We start from the raw sequence: 22,159 nt of genomic DNA on the forward strand, positions 1-22,159 counted from the left end.
ATAATTGTCCAGTGGATGCACTTAAGAACAAAGAGAACGTTTTGATATTTACAACTGGGGCTTTCTGTTGACGGGGGGAAGTTACTGTAGCAAGTCAACTTCTGAACAGTGCTTCTTGCAGTTTATGTGCAACTGTGCCTTTAAGTAGGCTGAAAGGTTGTTCCCTTTAGTGATTACACAGGCAGAAAAAGCTGACGCCTAGGCCATTTTCCCAGCAACAACTGTGTCCCTTCACAATTGGTACATGAACAAAAGTGGATTGTATGTTTCAAAAATAGTGTTGGTTGTGTTCTCCGAGTGGTTTGAATATTCTGTACGAGAGGCGTCATCAGCATTTTGACTGAAGAGCCCTCTAGGGGAGGGGTTTCAAACAGAGAAAATTAAACTACCACCGCCAGAGTGAAAAAGAGGTCAGCCATATGTTGTGCTTCTCTGGACTAAAATGCGAAAACAATATTGACTCCAACACTTGCTGCTGACTATGTGAGTAATGGTGATTTCCGTATTGCTGAGAGTTGTGGGTGTGCACTGTGATTCAAATTGGGGATATGTTTTTTTTTGTGCCTGTGAAATTCAACTTGCAGGGTACTTCTCATATAAGAAGTTTATTTTGTTGGATCAACTCCTGTGATGAAGTGTGTACATCTACTCCAATTACTGGCAGTGAGCACTGAACAATTAAATGTTAAAACTTGCAGTCAGAAAGCACCAGATGTCTGTGTTTGAGATACGCAATGTGTGACCTTTATATCTTCTGCAGCAGCAGCATACTTTCCTCCCCACCCCTCAGAAATTTAGGCTTTACAGGATAAGTTTGTATCTTGCTTGCGTAGCGTTCACAGAAGGAGAAACAAAGAGTGCACTGAGACCATTACCAGGATGTACACTTATACTAATCGGAGCAGGCCATGCTAAAACTGTGCAGTGCTGTGGTCAGCACTGTGTCCTGTTTTAGACACCAGACCACAAGACTGGAGGCAGTCATGAGAAGAGCGACGAGACTGAATTGTAAGGAAAGACCAGAAGGTGACTGAGAGGAGATGAGATAAGAACATAAGAAACAGGAGCAGGAGTAGGCCATTCGGCCCCTCGAGCCTGCTCCGCCATTCAACAAGATCATGGCTGATCTTCTACCTCAACGTCATTTTCCTGCACCATCCCCATATCCCTTGATGCCTTTAATATCTAGAAATCGATCGCTCTCTGTTTTGAATGTACTCAATGACTGAGCCTCCACAGCCCCCTGGGGCAGAGAATTCCAAAGATTCACCACCCTCTGAGTGAAGAAATTTCTCCTCATCTCAATCCTAAAAGGCCTTTCCTTTATTCTGAGACTGTGACCCCTGGTTCTAGACTCCCCAGCCAGGGGAAACATCCTCCTTGCATCTGCCCTGTCGAGCCCTGTAAGAATTTTGTATGTTTCAATGAGATCACCTCTCATTCTTCTAAACTCTAGTGAATACAGGCCTAGTCGACCCAATCTCTCTTCATACAACAATCCCGCCATCCCAGGAATCAGTCTTGAACCTTCATTGCACTCCCTCGATGGCAAGTATATCCTTTCTTAGGTAAGAAGACCAAAATTGTACACAATACTCCAGGTGTGGTCTCACCAAGGCCCTAAATAATTGCAGTAAGAAATCTTTACTCCTGTACTCACATCCTCCTGTGATAAAGGCTAACATACCATTTGCCTTCCTAATTGCTTGCTGCACCTGCATGTTAGCTTTCAGTGACTCGTGTACAAGGACACCCAGGTCCCTTTCAACATCAACATTTCCCAATATCTTACCATTTAGAAAATATTCTGCATTTCTGTTTTTCCTACCAAAGTGGATAACTTCACATTTTTCCACATTATATTCCATCTACCATGTTCTTGCCCACTCACTAAGCCTCTCTTATAGCCCCTTGAAGCCTCTTTGCATCCTCCTCACAACTCACATTCCCATCCAGTTTTGTGTCATCAGCAAACCAGGAAATATTACATTTGGTCCCCTCATCCAAATCATTGGTACAGATTGTGAATAGATGGGGCCCAAGCACTGATCCCTGCGGTACCCCACTAGTCACTGCCTGCCACCCGGAAAAAGACCCATTTATTCCTACTCTCTGTTTTCTGTTTGTTAACCAATTCTCAACCCATGCCAGTACATTACCCCCAATTCCATATGCTCTAAATTTGTTTACCAGCCTCCTGTGTGGGACCTAATTGAAAGCCTTCTGAAAATCCAAATACACCACATCCACTGGTTTCCCCCTTATCTATTCTACTAGTTACATCCTCAAAGAACTCCAATAGGTTTGTCAAACATGATTTCCCTTTCATAAATCCATGTTGCCTCTGCCAAATCCTATTATTATTTTCGAAGTGTCCTGTTATCACATCCTTTATAATAGACTCCAGCATTCTCCCTACTACTGATGTCAGGCTAACAGGTCTGGAGTTCCCTGTTTTCTCTCTCCCTCCTTTCTTAAATAGTGGGGTTAGTGGCTAAGATGGTAAACATTATAGAAAACATAACCTGGAACATTACTTCAATCTAAACAATGATAGCAGGATAAGGAGGGGGCAGGGAAGAGAGAATAGGGTCAAACTGACAAAGGCTAATTTAGGATTGATGTTAGGAAATTCTGTTTCATACAAAGAATGATTGCATGGAATGCACCTCTGGTTATGGTAGTGTAGGTAAAAAGTCTGGAATAATTTAACAGGTGAATGTTGTAAAGGCAGGTGGGGAGTGGCAGTTGGAAGGGGTTGTAGGTTTTTTTTCCTTGATTAGCTAGGATGAGCTAAATAGTCTTCCTTGGCTGTGTCTATTATGTGGCAGAATAGTGATGTGCACTTCAGGATTAGAGTTTTTTTTATTCATTCATGGGCTGTCGGTGTCGCCTGCATTTATTGCCCATCCCTAATTGCCCTTGAGAAGGCGGTGGTGAGCCGCCTTCTTGAACCGCTGCAGTCCGTGTGGTGACGGTTCTCCCACAGTGCTGTTAGGAAGGGAGTTCCAGGATTTTGACCCAGCGACGATGAAGGAACGGCGATATATTTCCAAGTCGGGATGGTGTGTGACTTGGAGGGGAACGTGCAGGTGGTGTTGTTCCCATGTGCCTGCTGCCCTTGTCCTTCTAGATAGTAGAGGTCGCGGGTTTGGGAGGTGCTGTCTAAGAAGCCTTGGCGAGTTGCTGCAATGCATCCTGTGGATGGTACACACTGCAGCCACAGTGCGTCAGTGGTGAAGGGAGTGAATGTTTAGGGCGGTGGATGGGGTGCCAATCAAGCAGGCTGCTTTGTCCTGGATGGTGTCGAGCTTCTTGAGTGTTGTTGGAGCTGCACTCATCCAAGCAAGTGGAGAGTATTCCATCACACTCCTGACCTGTGCCTTATAGATGGTGGAAAGGCTTTGGGGAGTCAGGAGGTGAGTCACTCACCGCAGAATACCCAGCCTCTGACTTGCTCTTGTGGCCACAGTATTTATATGGCTGGTCCAGTTAAGTTTCTGGTCAATGGTGACCCCCAGGATGTTGATGGTGGGGGATTCGGCGATGGTAACGCCATTGAAAGTCATGGGGAGGTGGTTAGATTCTGTCTTGTTGGAGATGGTCTTTGCCTGGCATTTGTCTGGCGCAAATGTTACTTGCCACTTATCAGCCCAAGCCTGGATGTTGTCCAGGTCTTGCTGCATGCGGGCTGGGACTGCTTCATCATCTGAGGGGTTGTTAATGGAACTGAACACTGTGCAATCATCAGCGAACATCCCCATTTCTGACCTTATGATGGAGGGAAGGTCATTGATGAAGCAGCTGAAGATGGTTGGGCCTAGGACACTGCCCTGAAGAACTTCTGCAGCAATGTCCTGGGGCTGAGACGATTGGCCTCCAACAACCACAACTGGAGAGTTTTCCCCCTGTTTCCCATTGACTTCAATTTGACTAGGGCTCCTTGGTGCCACACTCGGTCAAATATCGCCTTGATGTCAAGGGCAGTTACTCTCACCTCACCTCTGGAATTCAGCTCTTTTGTCCATGTTTGGACCAGGGCTGTAATGAGGTCTGGAGCCGAGTGGTCCTGGCAGAACCCAAACTGAGCATCGGTGAGCAGGTTATTGGTGAGTAAGTGCCGCTTGATAGCACTGTCGATGACACCTTCCATCACATTGCTGATGATTGACAGTAGACTGATGGGGCGGTAATTGGCTGGATTGGATTTGTCCTGCTTTTTGTGGACAGGACATACCTGGGCAATTTTCCACATTGTCGGGTAGATGCCAGTGTTGTAGCTGTACTGGAACAGCTTGGCTGGAGGCGCAGCTAGTTCTGGAGCACATGTCTTCAGCACTACAGCTGGGATGTTGTCAGGGCCCATAGCCTTTGCTGTATCCAGTGCACTCAGCCGTTTCTTGATATCAGTGGAGTGAATCGAATTGTCTGAAGACTAGCTTCTGTGATGGTGGGGATATCGGGAGGAGGCTGAGATGGATCATCCACTCGGCCCTTCTGGCTGAAGATGGTTGCAAACGCTTCAGCCTTGTCTTTTGCACTCGCGTGCTGGATTCTGCCATCATTGAAGATGGGGATGTTTACAGAGCCTCCCCCTCCCGTTAGTTGTTTAACGGTCCATTCACGACTGGATGTGGCGGGACTGCAGAGCTTCGATCTGATCCGTTGGTTGTGGAATCGCTTAGCTCTGTCTATAGCATGTTGCTTCCGCTGTTTAGCATGCATGATAGTCCTGTGTTGTAGCTTCACTAGGTTGGCACCTCATTTTTAGGTACGCCTGGTACTGCTCCTGGCATGCTCTTCTGCACTCCTCATTGAGCCAGGGTTGATCCGCTGGCTTGTTGGTAATGGTAGAGTGATGGATATGCCGGGCCATGAGGTTACAGATTGTGCTGGAATACAAATCTGCTGCTGATGGCCCACAGCGCCTCATGGATGCCCAGTTTTGAGCTGCTGGATCTGTTCTGAATCTATCCCATTTAGCACGGTGGTAGTGCCACACAACACGTTGGATGGTGTCCTCAGTGCGAAGACAGGACTTTGTCTTCCCCGGGGACTGATGCCATGAGATTTCATGGGTTCTGGAGTCAATGTTGAGGACTCCCAGGGCCACTCCCTCCTGACTGTATATCACTGTACCGCCACCTCTGGTGGGTCTGTCCTTCCGGTGGGACAGGATATACCCAGGGATGGTGATGGAAGAGTCTGGGACGTTGGCTGAAAGATATGATTCTGTGAGTATGGCTGTGTCAGGCTGTTGCTTGACTAGTCTGTGGGACAGCTCTCCCAATTTTGGCACAAGTCCCCAGATGTTCGTGAGGAGGTCTTTGCAGGGTCGACTGGGCTTGGTTTGCCTTTGTCGTGTCCGGTGCCTAGTGTTCTGATGCCGGATGGTCCGTCTGATTTTATTCTTATTATGACTTTTCGTAGCGAGATTGTACAACTGAGTGGCTTGCTAGGCCATTTCAGAGGGCAATTAAGAATCAACCACATTGCTGTGGCGTCGTCGACGGTGCTATCAAGCGGCACTTACTCACCAATAACCTACTCACTGATGCTCAGTTGGGGTTCCGCCAGGACAACTCGGCTCCAGACCTCATTACAGCCTTGGTCCAAACATGGACAAAAGAGCTGAATTCCAGAGGTGAGGTGAGAGTGACCGCCCTTGACATCAAGGCAGCATTTGACCGAGTGTGGCACCAAGGAGCCCTAGTAAAATTGAAATCAATGGGAATCAGGGGGAAAACTCTCCAGTGGCTGGAGTCATACCTAGCACAAAGGAAGATGGTAGTGGTTGTTGGAGGCCAATCATCTCAGTCCCAAGACATTGCTGCAAGAGTTCCTCAGGGCAGTGTCCTAGGCCCAACCAACTTCAGCTGCTTCATCAATGACCTTCCCTCCATCATAAGGTCAGAAATGGGAATGTTCGCTGATGATTGCACAGTGTTCAGTTCCATTCGCAACCCCTCAGATAATGAAGCAGTCCGAGCCCGCATGCAGCAAGACCTGGACAACATCCAGGCTTGGGCTGATAAGTGGCAAGTAACATTCGCGCCAGATAAGTGCCAGGCAATGACCATCTCCAACAAGAGAGAGTCTAACCACCTCCCCTTGACATTCAACGGCATTACCATCGCCGAATCCCCCACCATCAACATCCTGGGGGTCACCATTGACCAGAAACTTAAATGGACCCGCCATATAAATACAGTGGCTATGAGAGCAGGTCAGGGGCTGGGTATTCTGTGGTGAGTGACTCACCTCCTGACTCCCCAAAGCCTTTCCACCATCTACAAGGCACAAGTCAGGAGTGTGATGGAATACTCTCCACTTGCCTGGATGAGTGCAGCTCCAACAACACTCAAGAAGCTCGACACCATCCAAGATAAAGCAGCCCGCTTGATTGGCACCCCATCCACCACCCTAAACATTCACTCCCTTCACCACCGGCGCACCGTGGCTGCAGTGTGTACCATCCATGGGATACACTGCAGCAACTCGCCAAGGCTTCTTCGACAGCACCTCCCAAACCCGCGACCTCTACCACCTAGAAGGACAAGGGCAGCAGGCACATGGGAACAACACCAACTGCACGTTCCCCTCCAAGTCCCACACCATCCCGACTTGGAAATATATCGCCGTTCCTTCATCGTCGCTGGGTCAAAATCCTGGAACTCCCTTCCTAACAGCACTGTGGGAGAACCATCACCACACGGACTGCAGCGATTCAAGAAGGCGGCTCACCACCACCTTCTCGAGGGCAATTAGGGATGGGCAATGAATGCTGGCCTCGCCAGCGACACCCACATCCCATGAACGAATAAAAAAAGTCACATATCGGTCGGACCGGGTAAGGACGGCAGATTTTCTTCTCTGAAGGGCATTAATTCGTGTACCAGATGGGTTTTTATGACAATCTGGTAGTTTCATGGCCACCATTACTGATACTAGTTTTTTTTTATTCCATATTTTTATTTATTTAATTGAATTTAAATTCCCCAGCTACCGTGGTGGGATTTGAACTCATGAATCTGGATTATTAGTTTCGGTCTCTGGATTATTAGTCCAGTAACATAACCATTATGCCACCGTACCTGGTAAGTGCATTAAAGATGGCCAATTTCATACTACTAAGAAATGTGGGTGTGCACTGTGTTGGAGATAAGTATTAAGACTGCATGAAGCTCAACTTGCAGGGTATTTATCTTACCAAAAAGTTTACTTTGTTGGATCAACTCCTTCGATGAAGTGTGCAAATCTACTCCAATTAGTGGCAGAGAGTACTGAGCAATGAAACGTTAATAATTGTGTCTGGAAAGCTCCAGACGTCTGTGTTGGTGATACAAATGCAGCAGTGGAAAGCAAGATTTTTTTGTGGGGGTGGGGGGCGGGTGTAATTAACTAACTATACTATGATGTAGCAGGTACTTTTTATACATTTGTAAAGAATAATACTGTTCACATTTCTTAATTCATGTGAATCAGATAAGAGTGTTTTATGCTGGAGAAATACCAGCAACAAATTCAAACCAGTTTCCAAAAACATCAGGGTGATTCATGTAAAATTCCAGTTTTGAAAGTGGTCACGATGCCTGTTGCTGCAGAAATAAAACTGCTTCAACAGGCAGGGATACTCTCGGCAACAAGAAGTCAGTCTTAATATATTGTTAGAAGTAACCACTGCTGAATTCCTCCAACGGCCCAATGGCCCAGTGTATAAATGCACCACTTGTGTTTGCTGTTAAGCTATATGGAATTAAGAAGGTTCCAGGTTTGATTCCTGCTCTGTGTTGAGTTTGCTGATCTATGCCAGGACACTACAATTGGCCACAGCATTCCCAGGCCCGGGTAGGCGACCCAGAGACTCCTGTAGCAGAATGTGCTTTTGTGAGTGTTGGATGAGGGCAGGATTGAGCATGCCTGTGAGGCCATTGAATGTTAAATAACCTGACATCTCACACCAAGCCCCGTTCACCCATCACCCCCTGTGCTCGCTGACCTACATTGGCTCCCGGTCCGGCAATGCCTTGATTTTAAAATTCTCACCCTCATGTTCAAATACCTCCATGGCCTCGATCCCTTCCTATCTCTGTAACCTCCTCCAGCCCTACAATCCTCCGAGAACTCCACTTTCCTCCAATTCTGGCCTCTAGTGCGTTCCCCCTCCTTCCTTAGCCCCACCATTGGTGGCCGTGCTTTCAGCCGTCTAGGCCCTAAGCTCTGGAGTTCCCTCCCTGTATCTCTCCACCTCTCTCTCGTCCTTTAAGATGATCCTTAAAAACGAATTCTTTGACCAAGCTTTTGGTCGCCCATCCTAATATCTCCTTCTTTGGGCTCGGTGTAAATTTTTGTCTGATTACCCTCCTGTGGAGTGCCTTGGGAGGTTTTACTACGTTAAAGATACCATATAAAGGCAAGTTGTTGTTGACACACTCTGCCTGGGTTCTCACATGTCCAGTGACTACTTGTGTGAGGTACTGGAAAGCTGCCACCGTTTGTGCAACAGTTTGCTGGCAAGTCGATACCTTCAGGAAAGGAGGGTCAGAGAGGGTAGAAAATTGCGGGCAGGGAGAAATGTAAATAACACCACTTCCACTGCTGTATAAAGTTATTAATAAAGCAGGTGGGAATGATTACAGTGAAAATATATTGAGCTTTAGGTGATGAATTGCTTTTGTAGCTTGATAAGGTTTTTTTTTTGTAATTGCTGTAAACCCTCTCATAATTAATGGTTTCTGTCCTGCACTATTTTACCTACTTGGTTGAAATTGTCATAACAAAAAGTCTCCCTAGGTGGAATTGTATAAAAGTTATAGGTCCCATATTTAGTGGACTTATACAGCAACTTATAAAATGCATGTTTAGATGGATTCCTCCTGGTTAGTTATTGCATTGGCTCACTCACTTCAACCCAGCGTAAAGGTCTTGAGGGCTTGCAATAAATATGCTTTATGACGCATATTTCTCCCTGCAAAGAACAAAAAAAGCTTTGATGCTGAATTATTCACAAGAAGCACCTTTACACCCAAGCATATTTGAACATACTTCCCGTCAATGTTTTAAAAGAATAATAATAATAAGTGGAAACTGTTAAGCTGAATGAAAGCCCATTGATCTCCCCAGTACTGCAGGAGCTCAGGGTCTTTTGCACATTTAGAATAAGTCAGTAGGGGACTGGGTGATGGCAGCAGGTTACAATTCTGTCCTTCTCATTCCGGGTTTGGCTGCAAGTCCCTTTCTGTCAGTCGAGAATCCCATAAGGGGAAAAAAAATATTGGAACAGCCTCAAAGTGGTTCTTAGTGAGGACACATCCACAGCACAAAATGTCCTACAGTTTGGCATAAAGCTGACAATCTTACTCAGAAAGCCCACATTGATGATCGTGTGGGAATAGGAACGTCACACTGGCGCAGTCGGGGCTGCTGTTCTGAAGTTGGGAGTTCTGTTCCATTGCAAGGTTGTAGAAGCAAGGCCTCGTTCTGCAGCCACTCACTCACCTGAGAGTGGTCATTGCTGAGACTGGATGCCAAAAAAAGTCAAAGCATGTTCCATTCCCCAGAGCTGACATCCCCACACTTCAATGAACACGAAAAAACAGACTACCTAAATCCCAACATCTGTGCCTAATGCATTCAGTTGTACGTTATGTGAATGAGATTGAAGAAAAGATAAATTGAAATATTTGGCAAGTATGTTGTTCATCAGATCTTGAGTGAGGGAACACGAGCTGGGGTGCGATTGTCCTTGCTGCAGTTTTCAGATGCAGTAACTAAGCTGAGGCGGCAATGGGGGTCTCGCCTTAAAAAAAGATCAAGTGCAGTCTCCCAACGGCTCAGGGGCTAAGAGAGCCGAGTCGTACAGATCTGGTATGGTCCCAGGTTCGATCCCCTTTCCGTGTTAGCTGGGCTCCACTGGGCTGGCATTGGATGCACCATAATTGGCCTCAGCACCCGTGGGCTCGAGAGAGAGAGGAAAGAAATTCATGGTTACCACTGATTCGCAGTCCATTGACCGCTTTAAAATGTGTGGTGTGTTCGACTGTTGGAGTTGGAACAGGATTAGGTTTAATTGTGACACTCACCATGGTCTCTCAACACTCATCCACCAGACAAACACATGTGGGCAAGGTACAGAAAGGTAGCTGTATTCTACCAACCCCTTCAGGACAGGAGAGAGAGGGAGGTGCTTTGTTACATTTCCCCATGTATACGAACCGATTCAAAATAGCATTAAGTAGTATTGCTGTTCAGGAACAGTTTTCTTTTTCACTTGATATCGAGCCTGTGGCTGGTCCTGATTGAAATATCAAATAATGATTTGACAGCAATATCAGCAACAACAACAACAATTTGCATTTATATAAGTGCCTTTACATAGGAAAATGTCGCAAAAAACTTCACAGGAGCACAATCAGACAGATCAGTAAAGAAAGGTCAAATAACCCGTATCACTGTCACCTTCAGCGATGTTTGTTTAAAAGTCATCTTCACTGTGGTTAAGAAATAAAATTGCAGATTAAATATTTGTGCCTTCTGCATGTAGTAATAATTGCTTAATTTACATCCGTAGCTTCTTCCTGCCTTTATACAGTGGTTGTAATTTATCCTGAATGATGTGTACTGGAGAAAAAACAATGCTTCATCCTGTATTACAGTTAACTATTGGTTTGCCTAACTGGATGTCGCAGAAGTTAGAATGGGAAAATGGCTTAAATATTATTTTATGTGCATTATGTGGAACTTTATCAAATGCCTTCTGGAAGTCCATATAAACTACATCCATAGACATTGCCCTGTCTACTACTTTAGTTACTCCCTCAAAAAGTCAATTAGATTTGTTAGACATGACCATCCCTTTACAAATCTGTATTGGCTCTCTCTAATCAGCTCAAATTTCTCCAAGTGTTCAGTCATTCTGTCCTTAATTATAGATTCCAATAACTTCCCCACAACAGATGTTAGACTAACAGGTCTATAATTTCCCGATTGCTCTCACCTTTCTTAAATAATGGAGTTACATTTGCAATTTTCCAATCTAAAGGGACAATTCCTGAATCGAGACAGCTTTGGAAGATTATGGCTGAAGCAGCTGCAATTTCCTCACCGACTTCCTTTAAAACCCTGGGGTGGAAACCATCAGGTCCTGGGGATTTGTCAGTCTTCAGTGCCATTATTTTTTCTAATACTGTTTTCTTGCTTACGTTAACTTTAGTGAGTTTCAGTCCTTGATTCATTATTAGTTTCCCTGGAATGTCAGGTATATTATCCCCTTCCTCTACTGTGAAGACTGACACAAAGTAATTATTCAGCAAGTCTGCCATTTCCTTATTTTCATTTGCAATATTACCTGCATCTGTTTTTAAAGGGCCCACATTAGCCTTGACTCCCCTTTTTCTTCTAATATAATTGTAAAAACTTTTTGTGTTAATCTTGATATCCCTCGCAAGTTTCTTTTCGTATTCCTTTTTTGAAGCTCTTACTATATTTTTTGTCTTCCTTTGCTGTTCTTTATATCTCTCCCCGTCCCTTTGATCTACACTATTCTTTGCACTTTTGTATGCCTTTTTCCTATAGTTTTGTATTATCTCCCACCTCTTTTGTCGACCATGGCTGTTTTATTCGGTAAGTAGAGCTCTTGCTCCTTAGGGGTAGATACTGGTTCCGTATTAAGTTAAATTCTTTTTTGAACACATCCCACTGTTTATCTGTTGTTTTATCCGACAACAATTTTGACCAATTTGCTGTCGTCAACCTCTGTCTTATCCCGTTAAAGTTATCTTTACCAAAATCTAGAATCTGAGGTTTGAAAAGGAGAAACTTATCATTGAATTCCCCCATATTATGAGCATTGTTCGATAAATGTTCCCTTACTGTTAGATTATTAACTAAGTCTGGCTCATTACTCATTACTAAATCTAGTATGGCCTGCCCTTTTGTTGGTTCTAAAACATATTGCCCCAGAAAACTATCTTGAATGCACTCAAGAAATTCACCACCTTTCTGACTTGAGCTACTCTGCTGTTCCCAATTTATATGAAAATTAAAGACTCCCATTAAAACAACACTGCTTTTGCGACAAGCACCTCTAATCTCTGAATTATTACATTCTGCCACTTCATTTCTGCTATCAAGAGGCCTGTACACAACTCCCATCACAGTTTTAAGTCCTCTCTTATTCCTCAATTCTAACCATAGAGTCTCCGCTGATTGCTTTCCCTTATCTATATCCTCTCTTACTATTCTTTATCTTTAATCAATAAGGTTACTTCTCCTACTCTTGCAGTTTCCCTATCCTTTCTAAAGACCATATAACCTGGAATATTTAATTCCCAATCATGACCATCTTGCAACCATGTCTCAGTAATGCCCACCATGTCAGCTGCATTTGAGCCTATAATTCACTTAATTTATATCTTATACTCCATACATTAATGTATAAAACTCTTATTTGGGCAGGAGACCCATTTCACAATTCAAGGAAGAGCAGGGGAGTTCTCCTGGCCAACATTTATCCCTCAAAACAACGTCACCAAGAACAGTCTATCTGGTCATTAATTTCGTTTCTGCTTGTGGAACATAAGAACATAAGAAATAGGAGCAGGAGTAGGCCATATGGCCCCTCAAACCTGCTCCACCATTCAATAAGATCATGGCTAATCTTTGACCTCAACTTCACTTTCCCATCCGATCCCCATGTCCCGTGATTTCCCTAGAGTCCAAAAATCTATCTATCTCAGCCTTGAATATACTCAACAACTCAGCATCCACAGCCCTCTGGGGTAGAGAATTCCAAAGATTCACAACCCTCTGCGTGAAGAAATTCCTCCTCATCTCAGGCTTGAATGGCCGACCCCTTATCCTGAGACTGTGTCTCCTATTTCTAGACACTCCAGCCAGGGGAAACATCCTCTCCACAACTACCCTGTCAATTCCTCTTAGAATCTTATACGTTTCAATGAGATCATCTCTCATTCTTCTAAACTCCAGAGAGTATAGGCCCATTCTACTCAATCTCTCCTCATAGGACAACCCTCTCATCCCAGGAATTAATCTAGTGAACCTTCGTTGCACCTCCTCCAAGGTAAGTATATCCTTCCTTAGATAAGGAGACCAAAACTGTACGCAGTACTCCAGGTGAGGTCTCACTAAAGTCCTGTACAACCGTAGTAAGACTTCCTTACTCTTGTACTCCAACTCCCATGCAATAAAAGCCAACATGCCATTTGTTTTTCTAATTGTCTGCATACTAACTTTTTGTGTTTCTTGTACGAGGACACCCAAGTCGCTCTGAACACCAACATTTAATAGTTTCTCACCATTTAAAAAATATTCTGTTTTTCTATTCTTCCTACCAAAGTGAATAACCTCACATTTCCCCACATTATACTCCAGCTGCCACCTTGTTGCCCACTCACTTAACCTGTCTCTATCCCTTTGCAGGCTCTGTGTCCTCCTCACAGCTTGCTTTCCCACCTAGCTTTGTATCGTCAGCAAACTTCGATACGTTACACCCTGTCCCTTCATCTAAATCATTAATATAGATTGTAAATAGCTGAGGCCCAAGCACCGATCCTTGTGGCACCCCACTAGTTACAGCCTGCCAACCTGAAAATGACCCATTTATCCCTACTCTCTGTTTTCTGTCCTTTAACTAATCCTCTGTCCATGCTAAGATACTACCCCAACTCCTTACCTTGTGTAACAATCTTTTATGTGGCACTTTATCAAATGTCTTTTGAAAATCCAAATATACTACATCTAATGATTCCCCTTTATCCACATTGCTAGTTATATCCTCAAAAAACACTAATAAATTTGCCAAACACGATTTCCCTTTCATAAAACCATGTTGATGCTGCCTAATAATATTATGATTTTTTAAGTGCCCTGTTACCACTTCCTCAATAATGCATTACAGCATTTTCCCGATGACTGATGTCAGGCTAACTGGCCTGTAGTTCCCTGTTTTCTCTCTCCCTCCTTTCTTGAATAGTGGGGTATCATTCGCTACCTTTCAATACACAGGGACTGTTCCAGAATCTAGAGAATTTTGGAAGATCATAACCAATGCATCCACTACCTCTGCAGCCACCTCTTTTAGAACCCTCAGATGTAGGGCGTCAGGGGCTTTATTGGCTTTTAGTCCCATTAGTTTCTCCAGTACTTTTTCTCTACTGATATTAATTGTTTTAAGTTCCTCACTCTCATTTGCCTCTTGGTTCCCCGCTATTTTTGGTATGCTATTTGTGTCTTCTACTGTGATAATCGATACAGAATATTTGTTTAACGCATCTGCCATTTCCTGATTATAATTTCTCCTGTGTCAGCCTGTAAGGGACCAACGTTTACTTTTGCTACTCTCTTCCTTTTTACATACTTGTAGAAGCTCTTACAATTTGTTTTTATATTTCTTACTAGTTTAATTTCATATTCTAATTTCTCCTTTTTTATCAATTTTTTGGTCGTCCTTTGTTGGTTTCTAAAACTCTCCCAATCCCCAGGCTTATTACTCTTCTTGGCAACATTATAGGCCTCTTTTTTCAATCTAAAACTCTCCTTAACTTCTTTAGTTAGCCAGGGGTGAATCACTTTTCCCGTGGAGTTTTTATTTCTCAATGGAATGTATACTTGTTGAGAATATTGAAATATTTCTTTAAGTGTTTGCCATTGCTTTTCAACTGTCAAACCTTGCTGTCCGCCAGTTGGCTGCCTCATTTCCTTACATTACAACAGTGACCACATTTCAAAATACTCATTGACTGTGGTGCTTTGGAATATGCTGAAGTCGTGATGGGCATTATATACATGCAAGTTCATTCTTCCTTTATTACAGTTAGAGGCTTTCAGGCATTTTTGCAAGCTGTGCCTGTGACACAAGTAAAGAACTGGCAAAACTTTGTACTTCTCTTGTTGTTCATACGTGTCCATAAATTGGACTTTAAATTGTGTCCATCCCACTGCTTTGATGGGCAGTACCCTTAAGAAGTAATCTCATTTGGTTCTGAAAGAAGCCGTCTATTTTCGCTCATTTAATATTCTGCTCCAAGTATGAAGTGTGCAGGACCTCATTCCTTCAGAGGAGAGAACGTGAAGAGTAAAATACCTCTACTGGTGCACTTTAAGGCTCACGACATCAAAAAGGAATTGAATTCTGGCTATTTGCATTGGCTCGTTTGGGAAGCACATTTCAAAGTGGGGATAAAATATTTCTGCGACGTGGAGCATTGAAAGAAGGTTTGATACTTTGGGTTTGATCCATTGCAGAATTTGTGTCTTGACCCTTGTACATGTAACTGATTTTAAATCATTTGAAACACCCTGGTCATGTGACCCTCATTTTTTTTTACAGTTTTTCTGATCAGTTCCTACCACCTGACGAAGGAGAAAGCCTCCGAAAGCTTGTGATTTTCAAATAAAACTGTTGGACTATAACCTGGTGTTGTAAGATTCCTTACATTTGTCCACCCCAGTCCATCACCGGCATCTCCACATCACAATAAATTCTCTGAACTGTTCTGTGATTTTATCTCTCTTTCCTCTGGCACTTGCGCCCTTGATTTCTGCAAATCCGTTGTAATTACTCTGCGCATTTGGCCACTTATATTTCATAGAATCACAAAAGCGATACAGCACAGAAGGAGGCCGTTCGGCCCATCGTGCCTGTGCTGGCTCTTTGAAAGGATTAAACTTCAGGAAATTACTTCAGAACCTTTTTAAAGGCTGCCCTCAATCATTTAGCCTTGACTGCATGTTCTGTACTTTCAAACTGATCACTATCAGGTCAAAACGACAAAGAGAATGTTCATTCTAGCTCGAACAGCTGCTCATGTTTTTTTAAATGCTCCATCAATCTCCTTTTCTACATGCACCACCTTTGATGCCAATTCGACTACATGACAAGAATTTTTTTCTATTTGATCTAGCTGGCTGGCTCTTTAAACTGGATATAATAAGATAGGACAGGCCTGAATTTTACTTTGAAACAATTTTTCTTTCCAAGTCATGAATCCAAAGTTTAATGGAATTTTTAAAGTGAGTTTTTTTTTAAAACAATTCAAGTTCCAGGGATCCTAGTCCCATTTTACAAATCAATAGCTTGTTAGTGCCTGCCTGACCATTTACCCTTTAAAGGGTCTGCACAGTCACAATGTGGTTGCATATCCTGACGTACTGTAGAGGCAGCATCAGATATGTACATCCTTGAACTGGCTCTAAGAGTAGGATTTCAATGCAACTAAACCAAACCCCCAACACACTCCCATTTTACAGAATGGCTGACCCAACTTTAACAAACCAACATCACTAAATAAAAAACAGACGATTTGGTCATTTATCTCATTGCTCTTTGTGGGATCTTGCTGTGTGAGAAATGGTTGCCGCAATTCCTTACAGTACAACAGTGACTACACTTAAAAAAGTATTTAATTGGCTGTAAAGTCCTTTGGGACTTCATGACGTCATGATGCAAGTTCTTTCTTTTTGTTTCTTCTGAGCTCGAAGTACGCCAGGCTAACTGGTCTTTCTCCTCCCCTTGTTTGCATATCCAAACTGCTTTGCTTAAACTGTTGGTTTTTATGCATGCTGCCATGGTGCATGTTGCACACTTCACAGCTGCATTTATGAAGTTAGGGGTACTGGACTGTATAAGTGGCTCTTCAACAATAACAACTTGTCTTTATATAGCGCTTTTAATGTAGTAAAATGTCCCAAGGCGCTTCACAGGAACGTTATTAGACAAAAATTGACACCAAGCCAAAAAAGAAGGCATTAGGACAGATGACCGAAAGCTTGGTCAAAGAGGGAGGTTTTAAGGAATGTTTTAAAGGAGGGAAGGAATTCTATAACTTAGGGCCTAGATGGCTGAAAGCATGGCCGCCAATGCAGGGGCGAAGGATTTGGGGGATGCGCCAGACACCAGAGTTCTCGGAGGGTTGTAGGGCTGGAGGAGGTTACAGAAAAAGGGATGATTGAGGCCTTGGAGGGATTTAAATACAAGGATGAGATTTTTAAAATTAAGGCGTGCTTGATTGGGAGTCAGTGTAGGTCAGCGAGCATAAGGATGATGGATGAATGGAATTTGGTGCAAGCTAGAATACGGGCAGTAGAGTTTTGGATGAGCTCAAGTTTATGGAGGGTGGAAGATGGGAGGCCGGCCAGGAAATCACTGGAATAGTTGAGTTTGGAAGTAACAAAATCATAGATGAGGCTTTCAGCAGCAGATGGCCTGAGGCAGGGGTGGAGACAGGAGATGGCTGAAGGCAAAGCAGCCAATGGTGGGGCAAAGGAACTGGGGAATGTACCAGATGCCAGAGTTGGAGGAATGCAGGTAGTAAGAGGAAGGGTGAGGCCGATTAGGAACCAAAAAGGAGATCTATGCATGGAGGCAGAGGGCATGGCTGAGGTACTAAATGAGTACTTTGCATCAGTCTTTATCAAGGAGGAAGATGCTGCCAAAGTCACAGTAAAAGAGGAGGTAGTTGAAATACTGGATGGGCTAAAAATTGATAAAGAGGAGGTACTAGAAAGGCTGGCTGTACTTAAAGTAGATAAGTCACCAGGTCCGGATGGGATGCATCCTAGGTTGCTGAGGGAAGTAAGAGTGGAAATTGCAGAGGTGCTGGCCATAATCTTCCAATCATCTTTAGATATGGAAGTGGTGCCAGAGGACTGGAGAATTGCAAATATTACACCCTTGTTCAAAAAACGGTATAAGGATAAACCCAGCAACTACAGGCCAGTCAGTTTAATCTCGGTGGTGGAGAAGCTTTTAGAAACGATAATCCGGGACAAAATTAACAGTCACTTGGACAAGTGTGGATTAATAAAGGGAAGCCAGCACGGATTTGTTAAAGGCAAATTGTGTTTAACTAACTTGATTGAGTTTTTTGATGAGGTAACAGAGAGGGTTGATGAGGGCAATGTGGTTGATGTGATGTATATGGACTTTTAAAAGGCATTTGATAAAGTGCCACATAATAGACTTGTCAGCAAAATTGAAGCCCATGGAATAAAAGGGGCAGTGGCAGCATGGATACAAAATTGGCTAAGTGACAGGAAACAGAGAGTAGTAGTGAACGGTTGTTTTTCAGACTGGAGGGAGGTATACAGTGGTATTCCCCAGGGGTCGGTACTAGGATCACTGCTTTTTTTGGTATATATTAATGACTTGGACTTGGGTGAATAGGGAACAATTTCAAAATTTGCAGATGACACAAAACTTGGAAGTGTAGTAAACACTAAGGTGGATAGTAATAGACTTCAAAAGGACATGGACAGGCTGGTGGAATGGGTGGACACATGGCAGATTAAATTTAATGCAGAGAAGTGCAAAGTGATATATTTTGGCAGGAAGAATGAGGAGAGGCAATACAAACTAAATGGTACAATTCTAAAGGGGATGCAGGAACAGAGAGACCTGGGGGTATATGTGCACAAATCTTTAAATGTGGCAGGACAGGTTGAGAAAGCGGTTAAAAAAACATACGTGATCCTGGGCTTTATAAATAGAGGCATGGAGTACAAAAGCAAGGAAGTTATGTTGAACCTTTACAAAACACTGGTTCGGCCACCACTGGAGTATTGTGTCCGTTTCTGGGCACGGCACTTTAGGAAGGATGTGAAGGCCTTAGGAAGGGTGCAGAAAATTTTTACTAGAATGGTTCCCGGGATGAGGAACTTCAGATCCGTGGATAGACTGGAGAAGCTGGGATTGTTCTCCTTAGAGCAGAGAAGGTTGAGAGGAGATTTGATAGAGGTATTCAAAATAATGAAGGGTTTAGATAAAGCAAATAAAGAGAAACTGTTCCCATTGGCGGAAGGGTCGAGATCCAGAGGACACAGATTTAAGGTGATTGGCAAAAGAACCAAAGGCGACATGAGGAAAAACTTTTTACGCAGCGAGTGGTCACGATCTGGAATGTGCTCCCTGAAAGGGCGGTGGAAGCAGATTCAATCGTGGCTTCCAAAAGAAATTGGATAAATACTTGAAGGTAAAAAATTGCAGGGCTACGGGGAACTGGATTGCTCTTACAAAGAGTCAGTACGGGCTCGGTGGGCCGAATGGCCTCTTTCTGTGCTGTAGCCATTCTATGATTCTATGATATTACAGAGGTGGAAATAGTTGGTCTTTGTGATGGAGAGGATATGGAGTCGGAAGCTCAGCTCAGGGTCAAAAAGGGCGGCAAGGTTGTGAACAGTCTGGACAGTGGCCAAGGAGGGGGATGGAATCAGTGGGGAGGGAACGGAGTTTGTGATGGGAACCGAAGACAATGACTTCAGTCTTCCCAATATTTAATTAGAGGAAATTTCAGCTCATTCAGGGTTGGATATTGGACAAACCGTTTGACAACACATAGACAGGTAGTGGTCAGGTAGAGTTGGGTGCCATCAGCATACATATGGAACCTGACGCCGTGTTTTCGGATGATGTCGTCGAAGGGTAGCATCTAGATGAGAAAAATAAGTGGGCCAAAGATAGATTGTTTTGGGCTCCAGAGGTAACAGCGCGGGGGTGGGAAGAGAAGTCATTGCAAGAGATTCTCTGGCTACAACTGGATAGGTAAAAGTGGTACCAGGCAAAGGCAATTAGGGATGGGCAATAAATGCCGGCCTTGCCAGCGACGCCCACATCCCATGAACGAATTAAAAAAACTCAGCTGAACAACGGAGCAGAGGCATTGGAGGAGAAAGGTGTGGTCAACCGTGTCAAAGGCAGCAAGTAGGTCGAGAAGGACGTGGAGGGATATTGCACCATAGTCACATAGGGTGTAATTTGTGACTTTGATTAGGGCCGTTTCAGTGCCATGTCAGAGGCGGAAACTTGATTAGAGAGGTTTAAACATGGAGCTGTGTGTAAATGATGGGCACGGATTTGGGAGGTGACAACATGTTCAAGGACTTTGGAGATGAAAGGGATGTTGGAGATGGGGCGGTAGTTTGCAGGGACAGAGGGGTCAAGGGTATTTGACAAGGTCCTACATGGCAGACTGGTCAGAAAGGTAAAAGCCCATGGGATACAGGGAAATGTGGCGAATTAGATCCAAAATTGGCTCAATAACAGGAAACAAAGGGTAAAAGTTAATGGATGTCTTTGCAAACGGAAATCCGTTTCCAGTGGTGTGCCACAAGGCTCAGTGTTGGGTCCCTTGCTGTTTGTAGTATGTATTAATGATTTGGACTTGAATGTAGGGGGCATGATTGGCAAATTTGCAGACAACACAAAAATTGGCCGTGTAGTTGATAGTGAAGAGGATAGCTGTAGACTCCAAGAAGATATCAATGGGTTGGTGGAGTGGGCGGAAAAGTGGCAAATGGAGTTCAACCCGGAGAAGTGTGAGGTAATGAACTTAGGGAGGGCAAACAGTAAAAGGGAATACGCAGTAAACGGGAATATATTGAGAGGGGTAGAGGAAGTGAGAGACTTTGGAGTGCATGTGCACAGGTCCCTGAAGGCGGCAATACAGGTAGATAAGGTTGTGAAGAAGGCATATGGAATGCTCTCCGTTATTAGCCGAGATATAGAATACAAAAGCAGGGATGTAATGATGGAACTGTATAAAACGCTGGTAAGGCCACAGCTGGAGTATTGTGCGCAGTTCTGGTCACCACATTACAGGAAGGACGTAATTGCTCTGGAGAGAGTGCAGAGAAGATTTACAAGAATGTTGCCAGGGCTTGAAAATTGCAGCTATGAGGAGAGATTGGATAGGCTGGGGTTGTTTTCCTTGGAGCAGAGGAGGCTGAGGGGTGACTTGATTGAGGTGTACAAAATTATGAGGGGCCCAAATAGAGTAGACAGGAAGTACCTGTTTCCCCTAGCAGAGAGTTCAAGAACTAGAGGACATAGATTTAAGCTGATTGGCGAAGGATTAGTGGGGACATGAGGAAAAACTTTTTTACCCAGAGGGTGGTGGGTGTATGGAATTCGCTGCCCGAATTGGTGGTAGAGGCAGGGACCCTCATCTCTTTAAAAAAGTACCTGGACCTGCACCTAAAGTGCTGTAAGCTGCAGGGCTACGGACCAGGTGCTGGAAGGTGGGATTGGAATGGGCACCTGGTTGTTCTTCGAGCCGGCGCGGACACAATGGGCCGAATGGCCCCCTTCTGTGCTGTATCTTTTCTATGGTTCTATGGGTGTTTTTTTTTGGAGAGGAGCGATAACGGCAGATCTGAAAGGGAGAGGGACAGTACCTGAGGGAAGGGAATCTTTTACAATATCAGCTAGCAAGGGAGCCAGGAAGTAAAGTTGGTTGATCGGCAGTTTAGTGGGGATAGGGTTGAGAGAGCAGGAGGTGGGTCTCATGGGCAAGATGGGCTCAGAGAGGGCATCTGGGAAGATAGGTGATAAACTAAGAGAACTACACGAGTTCTGGGCTAGGGCAGGGGACGTTTGGTTTGGTGGGCAAGGGGAAAGGGGGAGGGGATGCGGCAAGGACAGCTGAACGGATGGTCTCAATCTTAGTGACAATGAAGTCCATGAGCTCCTGGAACTTGTTGTTGGAGGTAAGGGTGGAGCGGGCAGTGGAGAGGGGTTTAAGGAGATGGCTGGTCGTGAAGAAGCTGGGGATTATCTTTGAATTCGAGGATGATCCTGCAGTAGTGAGCAGTTTTGGCAGAGAAGAGCTGGGCCCAATAGTGGTCCAGCCACATCTGCCGATGAACACCTTGCTTAGTGGCCATTCTTCATGCAGGAGCATGAAAATAGATGGTAAGCGTCAGAAGAAAGAAAGGACTAGCATTCATATATTGCCTTCTCAGGTCTTTTAGAAACATCCCACAGAGCTACATTTGCAACAGTTCCTTTTGAAGTACCCTTACTTTTGTTATGTAGGCAAACACAGCAGCCATGTTCCACACAGCAAGGTCCTACAAACAGTAACAGGATAAATGACCAGTTAATCTATGTTTGGTAGTGTTCGTTGAGGGAAGAATGTTGGCCAGGACACCAAAAGAACTCTCTGCTCTTCAAATAGTGCCATGGGATCTTTAATATCCACCTGAATCTTTGGAACACCGGGAGACAGGCTCTTGGTGTAACATCAAAAGCAAAATACTGCAGATGCTGGAAATCTGAAATTAAAACAGAAAATGCTGTAAATACTCAGCAGGTCAGGCAGCATCTGTGGAGAGAATCAGAGGTAACGTTTCAGGTCGATGACCT

At 44.2% G+C, this 22,159-nt stretch overlaps 1 protein-coding gene across 2 annotated transcripts in view; it reads left to right on the forward strand.

Moving 5' to 3' along the window:
- The first annotated feature begins 269 nt into the window (after positions 1-269).
- The window catches only part of st6galnac (ST6 (alpha-N-acetyl-neuraminyl-2,3-beta-galactosyl-1,3)-N-acetylgalactosaminide alpha-2,6-sialyltransferase), a 78,971-nt gene continuing 57,081 nt past the window's right edge, over positions 270-22,159 (forward strand). The window contains exon 1 of one of the 2 annotated variants that reach the window (XM_068003974.1): positions 270-483. Coding sequence is in view for 1 of the 2 variants with exons in the window: in XM_068003975.1 (XP_067860076.1) it covers positions 482-483 (2 nt within the window). In the remaining variant the exon portion in view is untranslated. The remainder of the gene's footprint in view (positions 484-22,159) is intronic. The other variant, XM_068003975.1, reaches the window with a different exon arrangement.

The sequence above is a fragment of the Heptranchias perlo genome, chromosome 23 (assembly GCF_035084215.1).
Source record: "Heptranchias perlo isolate sHepPer1 chromosome 23, sHepPer1.hap1, whole genome shotgun sequence".
Taxonomy (NCBI): domain Eukaryota; kingdom Metazoa; phylum Chordata; class Chondrichthyes; order Hexanchiformes; family Hexanchidae; genus Heptranchias; species Heptranchias perlo.